We start from the raw sequence: 17,725 nt of genomic DNA, 5'->3' as shown, positions 1-17,725 counted from the left end.
TTTGAATTCTTCCTCCTTCCAGTGTTGCTTTGGCACTGCATTACTTTGAGTCAGAACACTTCGTTTTTCCTGAATGGTCACCAACCCAGACTCCCGAAAGCACCTGTTTCTTGCAGATTCTTGCCCACAAGCTGAAACAGAAAATACTCACTTGATATCTTCACATAGTCTGGATATTGGGTTCAGAGTGCTGGTCACGTCAAGCTGCTCCTGTGATGGGGAGGGAGGCAGCCAGACCCCCAGATAGGGGTTTGTGATCCTGTGACCTCATGACCCCTCAGAACTGCAATTATCTTTTCATCTACATCTGCGATGTGAGACAGGCTTGGAGAACTGAGATTATTTGTGAAAATCTTTATGGCTCGGTTGCTAATGATAAAACAATTAAAAGTTTGTACCAAAAAAAAAAAGTTTGTACCAACCCTCTCTAAAGGGACTCTTGAAATGCTTGAGGAAGGTTCTATTCCCTTCAGTCCCTGGAGACAGACAGGGACTCACAAGGAACCAGTAGTAAATACTGAGGTCTGACAAAGGAAGGGAATTTCATGTGTCTGCTTGTATAGTTTGTATCCATGAGAAGTGTTTCTACCAAAAACGAGTTATTTCCTATTCTTGAGACCACTGAACTGTGCCTCCATTAAGATTATGAGTAGACAAATGGAGCCAAAGCACCTGAGAGGGGTTTTCAAGAATTTCTCCATCTGTCATTTTACAAAGGTGAAATGTTCATACCTCATTGTCTGAAATGTCATAGAACTTCTCAAAAAGTATCTTTTTGAGATACCCCCTGTTTATAGTTAGGATTCAATGTCTGATAGATAGAAATTCCCGCATAATTTCCACTGTAGTCTGCAATAGCAGTACACCTTAGTGCCAACTCCCTAGAGAATATTCTCCTAGTTCTTCATGACCAAAGTCATATTCAGAACCAGAGGTTCCAGCAGGGAACCGTCAGAATTGACCTACTGATACATTTATCATGACAATCAGTATCAATATCCTCTACTTAGAATTTGTCCCCACTCACAGATACTTAAGAAACATATTTTCTTTTCATTTTGTTCACACCCCCAAAACATGTGGGATCTTAGTTCCCTGGCTAGAGAAGGAACCGCAATGCTGCATCGGAAGGTGGGGTCTTAACCACTGGGCTGCTGGGGATGATCCTAAACACATTTTCTTTAATAAGTAATTTATTACCTTGACATACATTTTCCTTTATATTGTAATGAGTAATGCTTTCTGTGTAAGAAATGATTAAAACTTCAACTCTGAGATCTTAACTCCCCGAGCAGGGATTGAACCCAATAACCTGCAGTGGAAGCACAGCATCTTAACCACTGGACTACCAGGGAAGTTGCTAATCTCACATTTAAAGAGAAAGGTGTACTCTCCTGCGATACACTGGTCTGTGGGCCTCTCACTATTTTTCCTGTCTTGTGTTAGCGCTTCCCCAGATTATCCTTTCAAGGCCTGGGTGAAGAGGAGGAGATTAGGAAAGAAAGCCAACAGTGGGGGAGGGTGTTTGGGAAGCTAAGTGCAGAGCAGTCGATGTGATCCACGCGTCCCATTTGCCTAGTTTCGTGCCCAGTTTTAGCACAAAAAGTCCTGCTTCTTGGAAACTTATTCAGTCCTGGAAGAAGCAGGGCAATTGGTTGCTTCAGCAGCAGCAGCAACAATTAACAGAGGCAATCTGTGTATCAACAGATTCTGACAGGAGTAACGGTATGTCATTTCTGTGGTTACGTTATAAATGACAATGTGGATTCCGGTCTCCCTTTCTTTCTGGAATCACTTCCTAAGAGAAAAGCCAGCTTCCCTGATGTAAGCAGGTCTCTGGTTACAATTACTGAGGCTTCCTCCCAACGGATTATCTGAGCGATTACATTCTGCTTTCCGTCACTGAGGAGACACCCATCTTCACACACTCACACAAAGGGCTTTTGAATTTTCCCCGCTTTTCAACTTGCTGAAAACATCTCGGCTTTCCATAGAGGCAGCTCTCAAAATTCTTCTCTTTTGCCTTAAGTTGTTTGAAACACTAACTTAGAACAGGCAGGAAGCAGCTTTGCTCCAGAGGAAATCAAAGAGATTTAAAGGCATCAAAAGGCAGAGAAAGGAAGCACAGCTGGACAGGACCAACAGACCCAAACTGACAGGGGCGGGGGTGAGAGAAGGCAAGGCTCAGTTCCCACTGGCCACGCCCATAAGTACCTGCGCTTCCGGCCTCGTCCCACCCTCTCCCCTTTCCTCGCCTATCTTTGGCCGCAGCGTAGCGCACTCAGCTGCCTCTGTACCGGATCTTCCGCCCGCGCGCGCCCAGTATCCTGCAGACCGAGAATTGAGTTAAATGAGCGACAGAGTGTTCTGGTGAGTTTTGTTTTTTTAAAACCCGATTCCTAGTCCCACAGCCTGTCGTCCTTCACACGTGGCTTTCGGGGGTCTCTGAGAACGTTCAAGCTACCGTCCCCATTTTCCCGTCCCCAGTGTATGTCCTCGCATCGCCGTGAGAAGTTCTGAAGTCCTTTATCTTAGCTGCCGGGTCCCTGGGGTCCACGTCCGCTTCCTGTTAATATCGTTCTAGAGCCCACGTCCTTCTCTGGCAGTTCTACTTCTAACTTGTGGAGACCGCTGCTTAAATTCCTGTATTGCCCAACCCCTAAGTCCCTGATCCACGAAGACGTGAAGGAGGCTCTATTCTGTATGGAGTTTGGTCAAGGTCTCGCCTAAGGTTTGAAGGGGAGGGTCAGCCTAGAACGTGTGGTTTTCACAGGAAGGGCCGCGAGTTCTGAAGAAAAGAATAAAACGAAAAACACCTCGTTGGTTCTGTGTTCCAGAATCCCTGCTGTGTCAGTGGCCGTAGAGGTTTGTATTTTGTACCTGTTGAGATCCTCCCTCTGTGTGGGGCTGTGTTACAGGGAGCTCGGTGTGTTTTTCTAGGTATTGAACAGTCTATTTTCAACGTTCAGGGGTCACTTCCCAAGACTGATCTTACGTGAGAAGGAAGCCCAGAGGAAGAGGAAAGCAAGGAGTCAGAAATGACTCATTCCGAGGTAAGAGGCACAGTCCTTTTGTTTGTTCTGTCTCTTTCCTGAAATGCTGTTTCTTTGGACTTGATAAGCTTCTTAACTTCTGAACGGGTTTGTTTACACTTACCCGTAATCATGATCCCAAGGGACCCATTGCCCTCCTGACATCAGAATGACAGAAAACACAGTATTACCAGCCAAAGAAGCTCAGTTCAGTTTAGTTCAGTCGCTCAGTCGTGTCCGACTCTTTGCGACCCCATGAATCGCAGCACAACAGGCTTCCCTGTCCATCGCCAACTCCTGGAGTTCACTTAGACTCACATCCTCGAGTCAGTGATGCCATCCAGCCATCTCATCCTCGGTCATCCCCTTCTCCTCCTGCCCCCTATCCCTCCCAGCATCAGAGACTTTTCCAATGAGTCAACTCTTCGCAGGAGGTTGCCAAAGTACTGGAGTTTCAGCTGTAGCATCATTCCTTCCAAAGAAATCCCAGGGCTGATCTCCTTCAGAAAGGACTGGTTGGATCTCCTTGCAGTCCAAGGGACTCTCAAGAGTCTTCTCTAACACCACAGTTCAGAAGCATCAATTCTTCGGCCCTCAGCCTTCTTCACAGTCCAACTCTCACATCCATATATGACCACAGGAAAAACCATAGCCTTGACTAGATGGACCTTTGTTGGCAGAGTAATGTCTCTGCTTTTTAATATGCTGTCTAGGTTGGTCATAACTTTCCTTCCAAGGAGTAAGCGTCTTTTAATTTCATGGCTGCAGTCACCATCTGCAGTGATTTTGGAGCCCAGAAAAATAAGTCTGACACTGTTTCCCCATCTATTTCCCATGAAGTGGTGAGACTGGATGCCATGATCTTCGTTTTCTGAATGTTGAGCTTTAAGCCAACTTTTTCACTCTCCACTTTCACTTTCATCAAGAGGCTTTTGAGTTCCTCTTCACTTTCTGCCATAAGGGTGGTGTCATCTGCATATCTGAGGTTATTGATATTTCTCCCCGCAATCTTGATTCCAGCTTGTGTTTCTTCCAGTCCAGCGTTTCTCATGATGTACCCTGCATATAAGGTAAATAAGCAGGGTGACAATATACAGCCTTAACATACTCCTTTTCCTATTTGGAACCAGTCTGTTGTTCCATGTCCAGTTCTAACTGTTGCTTCCTGACCTGCATACAGATTTCTCAAGAGCAGGTCAGGTTGTCTGGGAGTCCCATCTCTTTCAGAATTTTCCACAGTCTATTGTGATCCACACAGTCAAAGGCTTTGGCATAGTCAATAAAGCAGAAATAGATGTTTTTCTGGAACTCTCTTGCTTTTTCCATGATCCAGCGGATGTTGGCAATTTGATCTCTGATTCCTCTGCCTTTTCTAAAACCAGCTTGAACATCTGGAAGTCCACGGTTCACATATTGCTAAAGCCTGGCTTGGAGAATTTTAAGCATTACTTTACTAGCGTGTGAGATGAGTGCAATTGTGCGGTAGTTTGAGCATTCTTTGGCATTGCCTTTCTTTGGGATTGGAATGAAAACTGAGCTTTCCCAGTCCTGTGTCCACTGCTGAGTTTTCCAAATGTGCTGGCATATTGAGTGCAGCACTTTCACAGCATCATCTTTCAGGATTTGGAATAGCTGAATTGGAATTCCATCACCTCCACTAGCTTTGTTCGTAGTGATGCTTTCTAAGGCCCACTTGACTTCACATTCCAGGATGTCTGGCTCCAGGTCAGTGATCACACTATCGTGATTATCTGGGTTGTGAAGATCTTTTTTGTACAGTTCTTCTGTGTATTCTTGCCATCTCTTCTTAATATCTTCTGCTTCTGTTAGGTCCATACCATTTCTGTCCTTTGTCGAGCCCATCTTTGCATGAAATGTTCCCTTGGTATCTCTAATTTTCTTGAAGACATCTCTAGTCTTTGCCATTCTGTTGTTTTCCTCTATTTCTTTGCATTGATCGCTGAAGAAGGCTTTCTTATCTCTTCTTGCTATTCTTTGGAACTCTGCATTCAGATGCTATATCTTTCCTTTTTTCCTTTGCTTTTCGCTTCTCTTCTTTTCACAGCTATTTGTGAGGCCTCCCCAGACAGCCATTTTGCTTTTTTGCATTTCTTTTCCATGGGGATGGCCTTGATCCCTGTCTCCTGTAAAGTGCCCCGAACCTCATTCCATAGTTCATCAGGCACTCTATCTATCAGATCTAGGCCTTTAAATTTATTTCTCACTTCTACTATATAATTATAAGGGATTTGATTTAGATCATACCTGAATGGTCTAGTGGTTTCCCCTATTTTCTTCAATTTAAGTCTGAATTTGGTAATAAGGATTTCATGATCTGAGCCACAGTCAGCTCCTGGTCTTGTTTTTGCTGACTGAGCTTCTCCATCTTTGGCTGCAAAGAATATAATCAGTCTGATTTCGGTGTTGACCATCTGGTGATGTCCATGTGTAGAGTCTTCTCTTGTGTTGTTGGAAGAGGGTGTTTGTTATGAACAGTGCCTTTTCTTGGCAAAACTCTATTAGTCTCCGCTGTGCTTCATTCCGTATTCCAAGGCCAAATTTGCCTGTTACTCAGATTTTATCTGACTGAATGTTATAACCCCTTTTGATATTTGTCCACAAAGCTTCCTAAATGACTTTACTTCTAGCTGACTTTGGTATGCTTCAGAGGGACCCTGAGACATCCCAGGGAGCTATTAAACTACCTGGGTTCATTGGACATGTAAAGTTACATGGGAAATACTGTTGAAGGGGTGATAAATCTTCTCAGATTATACTGTATGGTGGATGTTACCAATATAGATATCCTAAAATTATGTGGAGTCATATAGATCTTATATGCCCTAATAAAATGTGGTCAACTATAATTCTACTTATCCTTTTAAAGTGTTACAGGTCACAGCAGTGACCAGGCTACATGGTCAATTGCAGTTTAATCAGATTTAAACATGCCTTCTATGGTTTCACTCTAATGCCTTTGGAAGAATACTGCTACTTCATGATTTATGGAAAAGATTTTTCTAAGGTTAACCGATAAACAGCTTTTGTTTGCTATCTGGTAAGCTGGTAGCAGACTGGAATTTAGTCTAATCTCTATGTTAATACAACAAAGTTTTCTTAGAATGCAGCTTTCAAGAAGAGATTATGAATTTCTTTGCCTTTAAGTGATTTACTTTCATTTTTAAAATCTTTTGTTACTTTGGTAAAGTAAATAAGCATTACTTAAGGTTATGGTACATGTAGACAAAGCTTATTCGTCTTCTCCAAAAGTAACCCCTCATGGTTAGACTTTTGCCATCGTGATATCCTTAAAACATGGCCATGGTCTGCTCCTGAATCACGGAATAAATATGCTACTGTGGCCCTGATTATTTTATAATTGCTCTTTCAGATGAGAATAGTTTCTCTAATGGCTTGTGGATCATAAGCCATCCTCCTTTCTTCACATTAGAAGTTGGGTAAAAAGGAAAACTGTGTAAAAAAATATATTTTGTAAACCAGCCAAGCCACCAAATCACGACCAGGTCCCTGAACTTGCCGTTTTCATCTTGGATCACATTAGGAAGACTTCCCACGGCCTATTGGCATCTCTACTTTGTATTTCAGGGATGGCTGATGTTTCAGGATGTGGCCATAGACTTCACTCAAGAGGAGTGGGAATGCCTGGACCTCGGTCAGCGGAAATTGTACAGGGACGTGATGGTAGAGAACTACAGGAACCTGGCCTCCTTGGGTGAGGATATCTGCCTTCCAGAATCTCTTATCTACCCACTGCGTTTTTGTTCTGTCATTTCTAGAATGTCTTCTGAAGTTTTCTGCTTCCCACAGTATTTTCAGATCTGTGCTCTCTAGGGGATAATGGGTTATTTCTGAGTTTAGAAAGAAAGGCTTCACGATGAATCATTATGCTGGTGATGTTTTTCTTCCTTGATGTACTCTGCGTCCTTCATTCTAGGTTAGTGGTAATTGTGTAAGTTCTGTGGTATTAAATAGTTGCACCCTCTCTTAATCTCACATTGACACTACTTACTTTTGCCTTAGTTCTACTTGACCAGAATCTCAGGACCTGATTGTGAGGTGTGTGTTAGTATTGTATAGCGGCTTTGAATAAAGTATTTCAGGAAATCGTTTTCTAGAAGAAAATGCATTCTCGTCTCACCTGAATATGTATTGGATTCAATACTGATGAATCTCTAACAACACAAATATTCCTTTCTCTGATCAACAGGACTTGTCTCTAAGGTGGACCTGGTCACCTTTCTGGAGCTATTGAAGGATCCCAGGAATATGAGTAGAATGGAGACAACAGCCATTTACCCAGGTAGGTATGAATGGTTGGAGATGATGACTCAGATGAGAGGTCCAAGGAGCAGCGAGGAACTCATCCTTCATCACGTAATGTTGGGAGATTTGCTTCAATGGAAATGGTTTTCGAAAACCTGGGTTTGTTCTGCTACTGTGATAGAAATGTATCACCTGCCCCATTCTCACTCTGAAATCATTCATGAATTTATCTCCAGTGATTACTTTTCTCCATCACAGTGTGACCTAAAAATCTCCTCTTGGCTTGTGACAAACTACATTCATTTGTTGCTCTTCCATTTCTTGGGAGACCTAGGAAAACTCTGCCCATTTCTGAGTAACCGTATGACAGTCCTTTTAAAGTTTCCTTCTACTTCTAGACAGAAATGTGTGAGTCAAGTGGTAGACAAACTGCCAAATTTCCAGGAATACTAGGGACGGGTTTTTGTTCTCTGATTTATAATTTCCTATCCACTGGGAGCAACACATAGGACCTTCTAAATAAATTTCAAATTCAAGTAATTTTTCACTGCAGAAAGCAAAACCTGGTGAAAATGAAACAGTGCACATCTCAGGTTGACTTGAAAGTTTCTCATTACCTTATATGATCTCATATGAAATATCTTTAGTGTATTTGCCCCAATTCTAACATGCTAAAATACTTTATTGTGTTTTATTACCTGATAGAATTTAAAATAAATTGACATAAAATCTTAGCACATTTTCCACTACATTATTAATGGTTGATTCAAGCTATGACAATTTTAGATTATATAAAGAAATCTTTATTAAAAGTTCTAATTGGAATATAGCTATTTTCCAATTTTGTACTCCTATACAGCAAAGATAATCAATTATACATATCAGTCAGTTCAGTTCCGTTGCTCAGTCAAGTCTGAGTCTGTGATCCATGATCTGCAGCAGGCCAGGCTTCCCTGCCCATCACTAACTCCCAGAGCCTGCGCAGACTCATGTCCGTCAAGTCAGTGATGCCATGCAACCATCTCACCCTCTGTCATCCCCTTCTCCTCTCATCTTCAGTCTTTCCCAGCATCAGGGTCTTTCTCAGTGGGTCAGTTCTTTGCATCAGGTGGCCAAGGTATCAGAACTTCAGTTTCACCATGTCCTTCCAATGAATATTGAGGACTGATTTCCTTTAGGATGGAGTGATGTGATCTTCTTGCAATCCAAGGCACTCTCAAGAGTCTTCTCCAACACCACAGTTCAAAAGCATCAATTCTTCAGCACTCAGCTTTCTTCATGGTCCAACTCTCACATCCATACATGACTACTGGAAAAACCATAGCTTTGACTAGAACCTCTCACTGTTTCCACTGTTTCTCCCACTCTTTGCCATGAAACGATCTGACCAGTGCCATGATCTTTGGTTTTTGAAGGTTGAGCTTGAAGCCAGCTTTTTCAGGCTCTTCTTTCAGTTTCATCAAGAGACTCCTCAGTTCCTCTTCACTTTCTGCTCCAAGGGTGGTGTCATCTGTGTATCTGAGTTTATGGATATTTCTCCATGAAAACCTGATTCCAATTTTTGCTTCATCAAACCGGGTATGTCGCATGAACTACTGTGCATATAAGTTAAATAAGCAGGGTGACAAATGATGTGCTCCTTTCCCAATTTGGAATCAGCCCATTGTCACATGTCCAATTCTCACTGTTGCTCCTTGACATGCATACAGATTTCTCAGCAGACAGGTAAGGTAGTCTGGTGTTCCCATCTCTTTAAGAATTTTCCACAGTTTCTTGTGATCCACACAATCAAAGGCTGTGGTGTAGTCAATAAAGCAGATGTATTTGTTTTTCCAGAACTCTCTTGCTTTTTATATGATCCAAGGGATGTTGGCAATTTGATCTCTGATTCCTCTGCCATTTCTAAGTCCAGCTTGAACATCTGGAAGTTCTCAGTTCACGTACTGTTAAAGCCTCACTTGGAGAATTTTGGCCCTTGCTATTGTTTGAAATGAGGGAAATTGTGTAGTAGTTTGAGCGTTGTTTGGCATTGCCTTTCTTTGTGATTGGAATGAAAACTGACCTTCTCCCGTCCTGAGGCCACTGCTGAGTTTTCCAAATTTGCTGGCTTATCGAGTGCAGAACTTTAGCATTATCATCTTTTAGGACTTGAAATAGCTCAGCTGGAGTTCCATCACCTTTGTTGGTCATCATGCCTTCTAAGGCTGACTTGACTTTGGATGCTGGGATGTCTGTTACTAGGTGAGTGATACCACCATTGTGGTTATCTCGGTCATTAAGATCTTTTTTGTATACTTATTCCAGGTATTCTTGCCAGCTTCTCTTAATATCTTCTGCTTCTTTTAGGTCCATCCCGTTTCTGTCCTTTATTGTTCCCCTCTTTGCATGAAATATTCATGGAACCTCTAATTTTCTTAAAGAGATCTCTAGTCCTTACCATCCTATTGATTTCCTTCCCATTTAGGTCTCCACAGAGTAATGAGTAGAGTTCCCTCTTTCAATCATAGTTTTAAAGTCTCTCTTCTTATTTAATTTTTTAAAACTAGTACTTTATTGAGTTTGTCTTATTTGTATTCAGCTTCCTCGGACACTGTCTTATGTGTCCTTAGTTTCTGACTAGTTTCTCTGTCACTATCATCTATGATTTTTAGATTGAAAGATCTAATAGAACATTCTCAGAAACATGTGTGGCAAGAAGTGGATTTCAGAAATACTAGGCACCTAGGATTTGTGAAAGTGCTTGGTGTCTCCACTTAAGATGACTAAAAGCAAGAAGTAATCATTAGATTGCCTATCACCTCTTAACTCAGTGGTCCTTGGAGGTTTTATCTTGTTTCTTCCCCTATAACATATTTATTTGCCATCTCATTTTGTCCAGCGTTCTGTTTGTGGTCTTTGTTTTGAAGGGTGCAGCCACCTAGTTAATCTTCCTTCTAGTATCTGCACCTTGGTGGGTGAGGTTGGTCCAGAGGTTTGTGCTCTTATCCTCTCTTGATCTGTGCTCTGATTGCTGTTAACTGTGACCAGAGCCTGCCTTGGATATTCAGGGCTGTTTCCCCCTTGTTCTGTGGTTGTTAGTGCCCTCTCTCTGGTGGTGCCTGCTCCCTGCATGGTGGAATAGAGCCCCCAGATCTGAGTCTTTACTGTGATTCTTATCTATGGTGCGAGGCAGGTGGGATTGGAGCACACTCACTGGGAGAGAAGTCACTGAGTATTACTGCTCTAGGAATGTTCACCTCAGGGTGTGCTCTGGTGTCCTCTCTCATGCGTCCTGCAAGCTCTCATGTTATGTAGTGTTGGCACTCCTCTTGTCCCCACCTTAACCATGGGCATTATGGCACATGGCCCTGGTGTCTGTCAGCTGTTCTTTTCACAGGGTCACCTGCATAGATTCAATGAAGTCAGGTCCTGGGATGCATTCAGCATGGAGCTGGACCCGCTGTGGTGCTATGGAGCAGCTCAGGCTCTGTCCTGGCCCAGCCCCCTTGGATAGGAGCCACAAAGTCTACAGCTACTAAAGCTACACCTGCCACGAATGAGAGAGCCCTTGGTTGTGGGTTCAGATGCTCTGTAGGGGCTGAGGTTACAAAGCTGGTTATGGGTGTAAGACCGTGGCTTTTGTTGCTGCAAGGAGAGTTTTCAGCTTTTCTTCTTTATTGCTGGTGTTCACCTGTGCTTTCTGCTCCATCTGTGCGTGTGGCCAACTTACAGGTGTCTTCTCCTGAGGCTGCCCCAGAGCACAGGATTCTGCTGATTGTGGAGGAGGTCAATGGCGGAGGCCATGGCTGGGGGCTCAAAAGACCCCAGGCTGTGTAGAGTTCATAGTCCTTGGCTAGCAGGGGCGGGCACAAGGGACAAGGGATGCAGCGGACTCATTCCCTGGGCATCACTTAACAATGACACTCTCTATAGTGGTTCATGCTTCCTCCACAAGCTTCCCGTTTATAGACCTCCTCCCTCACTCCCGTCCCCTCAGGATGTCTCCTCAGAGCGAACCACAGTCCTCTGCCTGGGTCTGCTCTCCAAACCCCACATTTCAGCACCCAGCCCTTGTCTGCATCGCTGGACATGCCACTAAGGCTGGGTAGGCAGGGCTGGGGTCAGTACCCTGTGTCCAGGTCTCACTCTGTCCTGCTGCCACACACTGTTTTCCATGTTCTCTTCCCACAGAGAATGAGGCTCTCCTTCTATCCAAACTGAGCTCCCCGAGTGAGGGGCTTCCTTGGATATGGTGACCTCCTCACTTTCATCTCCCCACAGGGTTGCAGGCCCCAACCCACTTCCTCTCTTCTTCTATTTCCTTCTTCTTTCTTTTGTCCTACCCTACAGAGCAGGAATCTTTCTTGTCCTTTCAGATTTCCAAGGGCCTCTTCTAGGGTTCAGCTGGGCTCTGTGAGCATTGTTCCATTTCTCATTCATTTGTAGAAAGAGAGATGAGCTCCACATCTGCCTAAGCCTCTGGCATCTTGATCCTTCCATCTCTATTTTATTTTTAAACTAGCTATGATCATCAATTTTCTCTAAATCTTTAAAGATATTCACTGAGAATAGCAGGTAAAATTACTTGTTATTTGGTATCTTTCAGCTATGTCTCCACAAGACACCCAGGATTTGATGCCAAAGAATCCAGCGTTAGAAAATGTATTCCCAAAAACAAACCTAGGAATATATCAAACATTTCACCTCAGAAACTTAAATTTAATGAAAGATTGGGAATATACCAGGGTATATGAAAGACAGAGAGGATGTTTATATGGACATAAAGAAATGGAGACAGTTACACATAATGCTAACATTACTGCAAAAAGAAATGATCAACATGAGTCAAATTGGGAAAAACAGCAACTTCAATCTTCAATATCTGCTGAGAAGTGTAAGTCTTTAACAAAAGATTTCCATCCTTTTTTGAAATATACGTGTTCTCTAAAAGAAAACGTGGAAAATCTGGAAGGTAATCTAGTATCTACTGCAAATACTCATTCAAACAATTCTGAACATAGGCTTCGAGTAAACATACATTCAAGGATGTCTGAACACCTACAATTTAACAATGAGTGTGAAAACTCACAATTTAAGCAATTTGAGGGATCCATGAGCAGGGTGTCATTGTTCTTCCCCCAACAGATATCTTCTATCCATTCCAAGATGTATAATGTTGATGATAATGGAAGAGATGCAATCCAACCATCATTGTTCAATACATATTGTGATATGGTTAGTACACAACAATTTTCCATGTATAATAAAATAAGTCAGACCTTAAGTATGAGCCCCAGCTCCAATGATTACAAGAGTATTTATGGTGGACTGAGAAGATATTCAGGCAATGAAACTAGGTACACAGTTGAAGGAAACTCAAACCTTAAGAAACATCAGGGACCTGAATCTTCAAACAAGGTTTCTAAAAGTAATAAATGTAGAAATACCTTTGATCAAATGTCAGGTTTTTCTCTAGATAAGAGTACTTGTACTGGAGAGAGCACTTGTGGTGAATATGGTAAGGTTTCTAATCACTGTTCAGAACTTACTCAACAGGACGCTGTTCAGAATGCACAGGAAGAAAACAAGTGTAAGATATGTGAGAAAGTGTTTAGTAAGTCATCGAATCTTAGTAGACATAGGAGAATTCATACAGGAAGGAAACCTTTCAAATGTACAGAATGTTGCAAAGCATTTAATGGTCACTCACTTCTTACTCAACATCAGCGCATTCATGCTGGAGAGAAACCTTATATATGTAAAGAATGTAACAAAGTCTTTCGTCGTTCCTCATTTCTTACTCAACATCAGCGAATTCACACTGGAGAAATACCTTATAAATGTACAATATGTGGCAAAGCCTTTACTTACAACTCAAGCCTTATAAAACATCAGCGAATTCATTCCGGAGAGAAACCTTATAAATGTACAGAATGTAGCAAGGCCTTTACTTACAACTCACTTCTAATTCAACATCGGCGAATTCATACTGGAGAGAAACCTTATAAATGTACAGAATGTGGCAAAGCCTTTACTTACAACTCAACCCTTATTCAACATCAGCAAATTCATACTGGAGAGAAACCATATAAATGTACAGAATGTAGCAAAGCCTTTATTTACAACTCACTTCTTATTCAACATTGGCGAATTCATACTGGAGAGAAACCTTATAAATGTACAGAATGTAGCAAAGCCTTTACTTACAACTCACTTCTTATTCAACATCGGCGAATTCATACTGGAGAGAAACCTTATAAATGTACAGAATGTAGCAAAGCCTTTACTTACAACTCACTTCTTATTCAACATCGGCGAATTCATACTGGAGAAAAACCTTATAAATGTACAGAATGTAGCAAAGCCTTTACTTGCAACTCAAGCCTTATTAAACATCGGCAAATTCATACCGGAGAGAATCCTTATAAATGTATAGAATGTAGCAAAGCCTTTACTTGCAACTCAGAGCTTATTGAACATCAGCGAATTCATACTGGAGAGAAACCTTATAAATGTACAGAATGTAGCAAAGCTTTTACTTACAACTCAAGCCTTATTCAACATCGGCGAATTCATACTGGAGAGAAACCTTATAAATGTACAGAATGTAGCAAAGCCTTTACTTACAACTCAAGCCTTATTCAACATCGGCAAATTCATACTGGAGAGAAACCTTATAAATGTACAGAATGTAGCAAAGCCTTTATTTACAACTCACTTCTTATTCAACATCGGCGAATTCATACTGGAGAAAAACCTTATAAATGTACAGAATGTAGCAAAGCCTTTATTTACAACTCACTTCTTATTCAACACCGGCGAGTTCATACTGGAGAGAAACCTTATAAATGTTCAGAATGTAGCAAAGCCTTTATTTGCAACTCAGACCTTATTGAACATCAGCGAATTCATACTGGAGAGAAACCTTATATATGTAAAGAATGTAACAAAGCCTTTCGTCGTTCCTCATTTCTTACTCGACATCAGCGAATTCACGCTGAAGAGAAACCTTATAAATGTACAGTATGTGGCAAAGCCTTTACTTACAACTCACGCCTTATTCAACATCAGCGAATTCATACTGGAGAGAAACCTTATAAATGTACAGAATGTAGCAAAGCCTTTATCTGTTACTCAGATCTAACCCATCATCAGCGAATCCATACTGGAGAGAAGCCTTATATTTGTAAAGAATGTAACAAAGCCTTTAATCATTGCTCAGTTCTTAGTCAACATCGTCGAATCCATTCTGGGGAGAAACCATACAAATGTAAAGAATGTGGCAAAGCCTTTATTAGGAGTTCGGCCCTTATTCAACATCACCGAATTCATACCGGGGATAGACCTTATAAATGTACAGAATGTGGCAAGGCCTTTATTACACATTATAATCTTACTGAACATCGGCGCATGCATACTGGAGAGAGACCATATAAATGTACTGAATGTGGCAAAGCCTTTGGTTACAAGTCAGCTCTTACTCTACATCGGCGAATGCATACTGGAGAGAGACCTTATGAATGTACTGTATGTGGCAAAGCCTTTAGTCGGAGTGGTCATCTCACTACACATCTGAGAACACACACTGGAAAGAAACTCTAGTAATGGAACAAGTGATGGAAGAGGTTTGCCCTAAACATGCATCAGAAAACACAAGAGTTTATATAAGAATCCAATGGAAATGATGTAACCAATATGTAGAAAAGTATTTAATCAAAAGTTAAATGGAAATAAATATCAGAGATTGCATAATAGAAGGCATTTCATCAATCTTGATTTCAGAAGTTTCTCTGAAGTACAATGACTGTAGGGAGTACTCCATAGTTAAAACACATAGAAAATGGACATATTAGCATGAATCGTGAGATGAAGGTTGATGGTTAGAAAGTTACAATTCTTAGCAATGTATGTATGAAAGCAAAAGTAAAGTCGCTCAGTCGTGTCCAACTTTGCAACCCCTAGACTAGCCTACCAGGCTCCTGTGTCTATGGGATTTTCCAGGCAATAGTACTGGAGTGGATTGCTATCTGTATGCTTGTTGAGAATGACGTGATTTTAGATTCTTTTAGGTGAATGTAATTGAACACTCAATCCATACTAAGCTTTCTACTGTGTTTGAAACGTAGTTTTTTTTTTTTTTTTTTTATGGTTTGTTAAAGATTAGCCTTTTTATATTGTGTTGCAACCATTTCTATCTATCCTCCATTAGAAGATGAAGGATACCATAATGTAAAATGGACAGTAACCATCTAAATGGAGGTGTTTGGCATTGATGTGAAATATCTGGAAGTTGCCATGATGAAAGTGATCATTTAATCTTTCCATGTATTAAAGTAAGATAGAAGTTGGTTCACAAGTTTCAATAGTAATATCCTTGATTTGTAATAAAAACACAATGAGAGTTCACTGCAATATTGATGTATCTTTATAATATCAACACACAAGTCATGATTATTACTTGACAATGTTGAAATGAAGACAGCTTCTGTGATAACCTGGAAACGTATTAGAAAGTCTTCCTGGAAGAGGCGTGGAATTAGTGTATACCATGCCTCCTAAGTGCTTCCTAGGCTTTGTCTGGTAAGCTGTAGAAGTCGCAAATCTCATATCCTTATATCAAAAAATGTGTATTGTTGACAATTTCCCTAAACTGGTCCATGCTGTTGCTGCCTCAGCATCTGTCTGGGCAGCAGGCAGCCTGTGGTTTCTTGAACTCACAAAAGCCAGTCCTGTGAGCACCTGCTTTAGATGACCAGCTTCCTTGAGATCAACAGTCTTGCTGAGCCCCAGGGTCTACTTTACAAGCCCCCCTTCAATGACACCCTCACAGTGCTCACCGGATTTGTTGTTTTGGTTTGAATGGATTAATTCACACTCACCCTAGGGACCCCAGAACACCTCACCCAGTGTAACTTCTACAGGCTAAACTGCAAGAACTGGTGTTTTCTCTGCCTGATTCTAGCTTTGACCTCTCTCAGAAATTCCTGCCCGAAATCCTCCCCTACAGAGAGGTCTTAGGTGTGGTGAGTGTGAGGCTTTGAGCTCAGGACTCCTGAACGTTGGTTTGGGAGAAGAAACATCAGAAAAAAATGGGATTTGCCGATGACTCCATTAACAGCCACACTGTAGACCTGCAGATTGATAACTTCTTGGAGTGGGGACCTGACCACCAGGGATTTGTATTCATTGAAATGGTTCAAAAAGAATCTTTAGCCAAATGGTTTCCATCTGGTTTCCCATCAGGACCACATGACCAGTGTCAGGAACTGACCTCACTGGTGCCCTCCCAACAAAGTTCTATTGTGGTCCTGTGGGAGCATCACTGTGGTGTCTAGGAAGTGCTCCAGGGGATTCTAAGCAGAGGACCGGGTTAAAGAAGTGCCTCCTGATCCATCTGTGAGAGCTGAGCCCTGGCTTCGTCCATGGAGAGGCAACAGGTTGGTCTAGCTGGATTTGGACAGGGGAAGTCAGTCAGCTCATGCCGAGGTCCAGCCCCGGCTGATCCAGGGAGTTCGAAGGGGAGACGGCTTCGGTGACCAGGATACGATAGCTTTAATTAAATATTAATGAGAGATATAAAGAGTAATAGAATGAGAATAGCTCAGCAGGAAAATTCAGTGGAGAAAAGAGGCTGAGTAACTTGGTTTACACGGGAAACCAAGAAACTCAGCCAGAGTTTGAGAAAGAGACATGGGGAGACCAATCTTTCAAGTAACTGATTCCATTCTTTATTTTCCAGGGTCTGTTTTTATATACTGAGATGTTATGCAAAAGTCACGCAGGGACAGCAGTCCTGACTTTTATTAAAGTCAGGTGCTTCATACAGATGTTTACAGAGGTCTTAGGGGTGTTACATCATCTTCTGGCCAGGGGGCCTGCTGACAATTTATGACCCTGTCCTTGTGACAGCGGTCAGTCAACACTTATTTCTCCAGGGGTGATTATTCTTAAAACAGACACCACCCAAATAAAGTTACATTCCTATAGGGTGAGGGTGTAGTGGGTTTTAATTAAGGAAAGAATTTACTTAGCATAAGGTCTAATGTGATTAATATCAAAGGTTAATACTTATTTCATCTATATATTCATTAATGTGTGTAAGGGCAGGGGATGTGGAGACTTAACAGTAAACATTAGCTCAACAAATGAAAAAACCTTCACCAATACAATTTCTAATCAGCCCACTATACTTATACTAATAGTTTTCTAACTTCTCTAAAGAACCTGTTTTTAGAAGGTTTAAAGCATCTCGTGCCTCTCACTGTTGGGAGGCTGTGAGCAATCACATGTGGCTGGACAAGCCTGTCAGGCAGGCTAGAGAACCTTCAGAGGAGTTTGTAGGTTGAAACACTTATATCACACCCAGGAATTATTATTAACTGGAGCTCTAAGTTAACTCCTTCTCCGAAAGAGGTGGTGGGGGACAGCCC

General features: G+C 41.8%; 1 protein-coding gene across 8 annotated transcripts in view; it reads left to right on the top strand.

Annotated features, from left to right (window-relative positions):
• Nucleotides 1–2,184: 2,184 nt before the first annotated feature.
• Nucleotides 2,185–17,725, top strand: part of LOC129631039 (zinc finger protein 11-like) — a 32,746-nt gene continuing 17,205 nt past the window's right edge. For 5 of the 8 annotated variants that reach the window (XR_008703859.1, XM_055551761.1, XM_055551760.1 and 2 more), the window contains exons 1-4: nucleotides 2,185–2,370; nucleotides 2,941–3,053; nucleotides 6,639–6,765; nucleotides 7,261–7,353. Coding sequence is in view for 7 of the 8 variants with exons in the window: in XM_055551761.1 (XP_055407736.1) it covers nucleotides 3,039–3,053; nucleotides 6,639–6,765; nucleotides 7,261–7,353 (235 nt within the window). In the remaining variant the exon portion in view is untranslated. Of the gene's footprint in view, nucleotides 2,371–2,940; nucleotides 3,054–6,638; nucleotides 6,766–7,259; nucleotides 7,354–11,901; nucleotides 15,697–17,725 lie in introns of those variants that run through there. The other 3 variants (XM_055551756.1, XM_055551754.1, XM_055551755.1) reach the window with 3 other exon arrangements.

The sequence above is a fragment of the Bubalus kerabau genome, chromosome 17, assembly GCF_029407905.1.
Source record: "Bubalus kerabau isolate K-KA32 ecotype Philippines breed swamp buffalo chromosome 17, PCC_UOA_SB_1v2, whole genome shotgun sequence".
NCBI lineage: Eukaryota > Metazoa > Chordata > Mammalia > Artiodactyla > Bovidae > Bubalus > Bubalus kerabau.
This window is presented reverse-complemented; position numbering and strand designations above follow the sequence as displayed.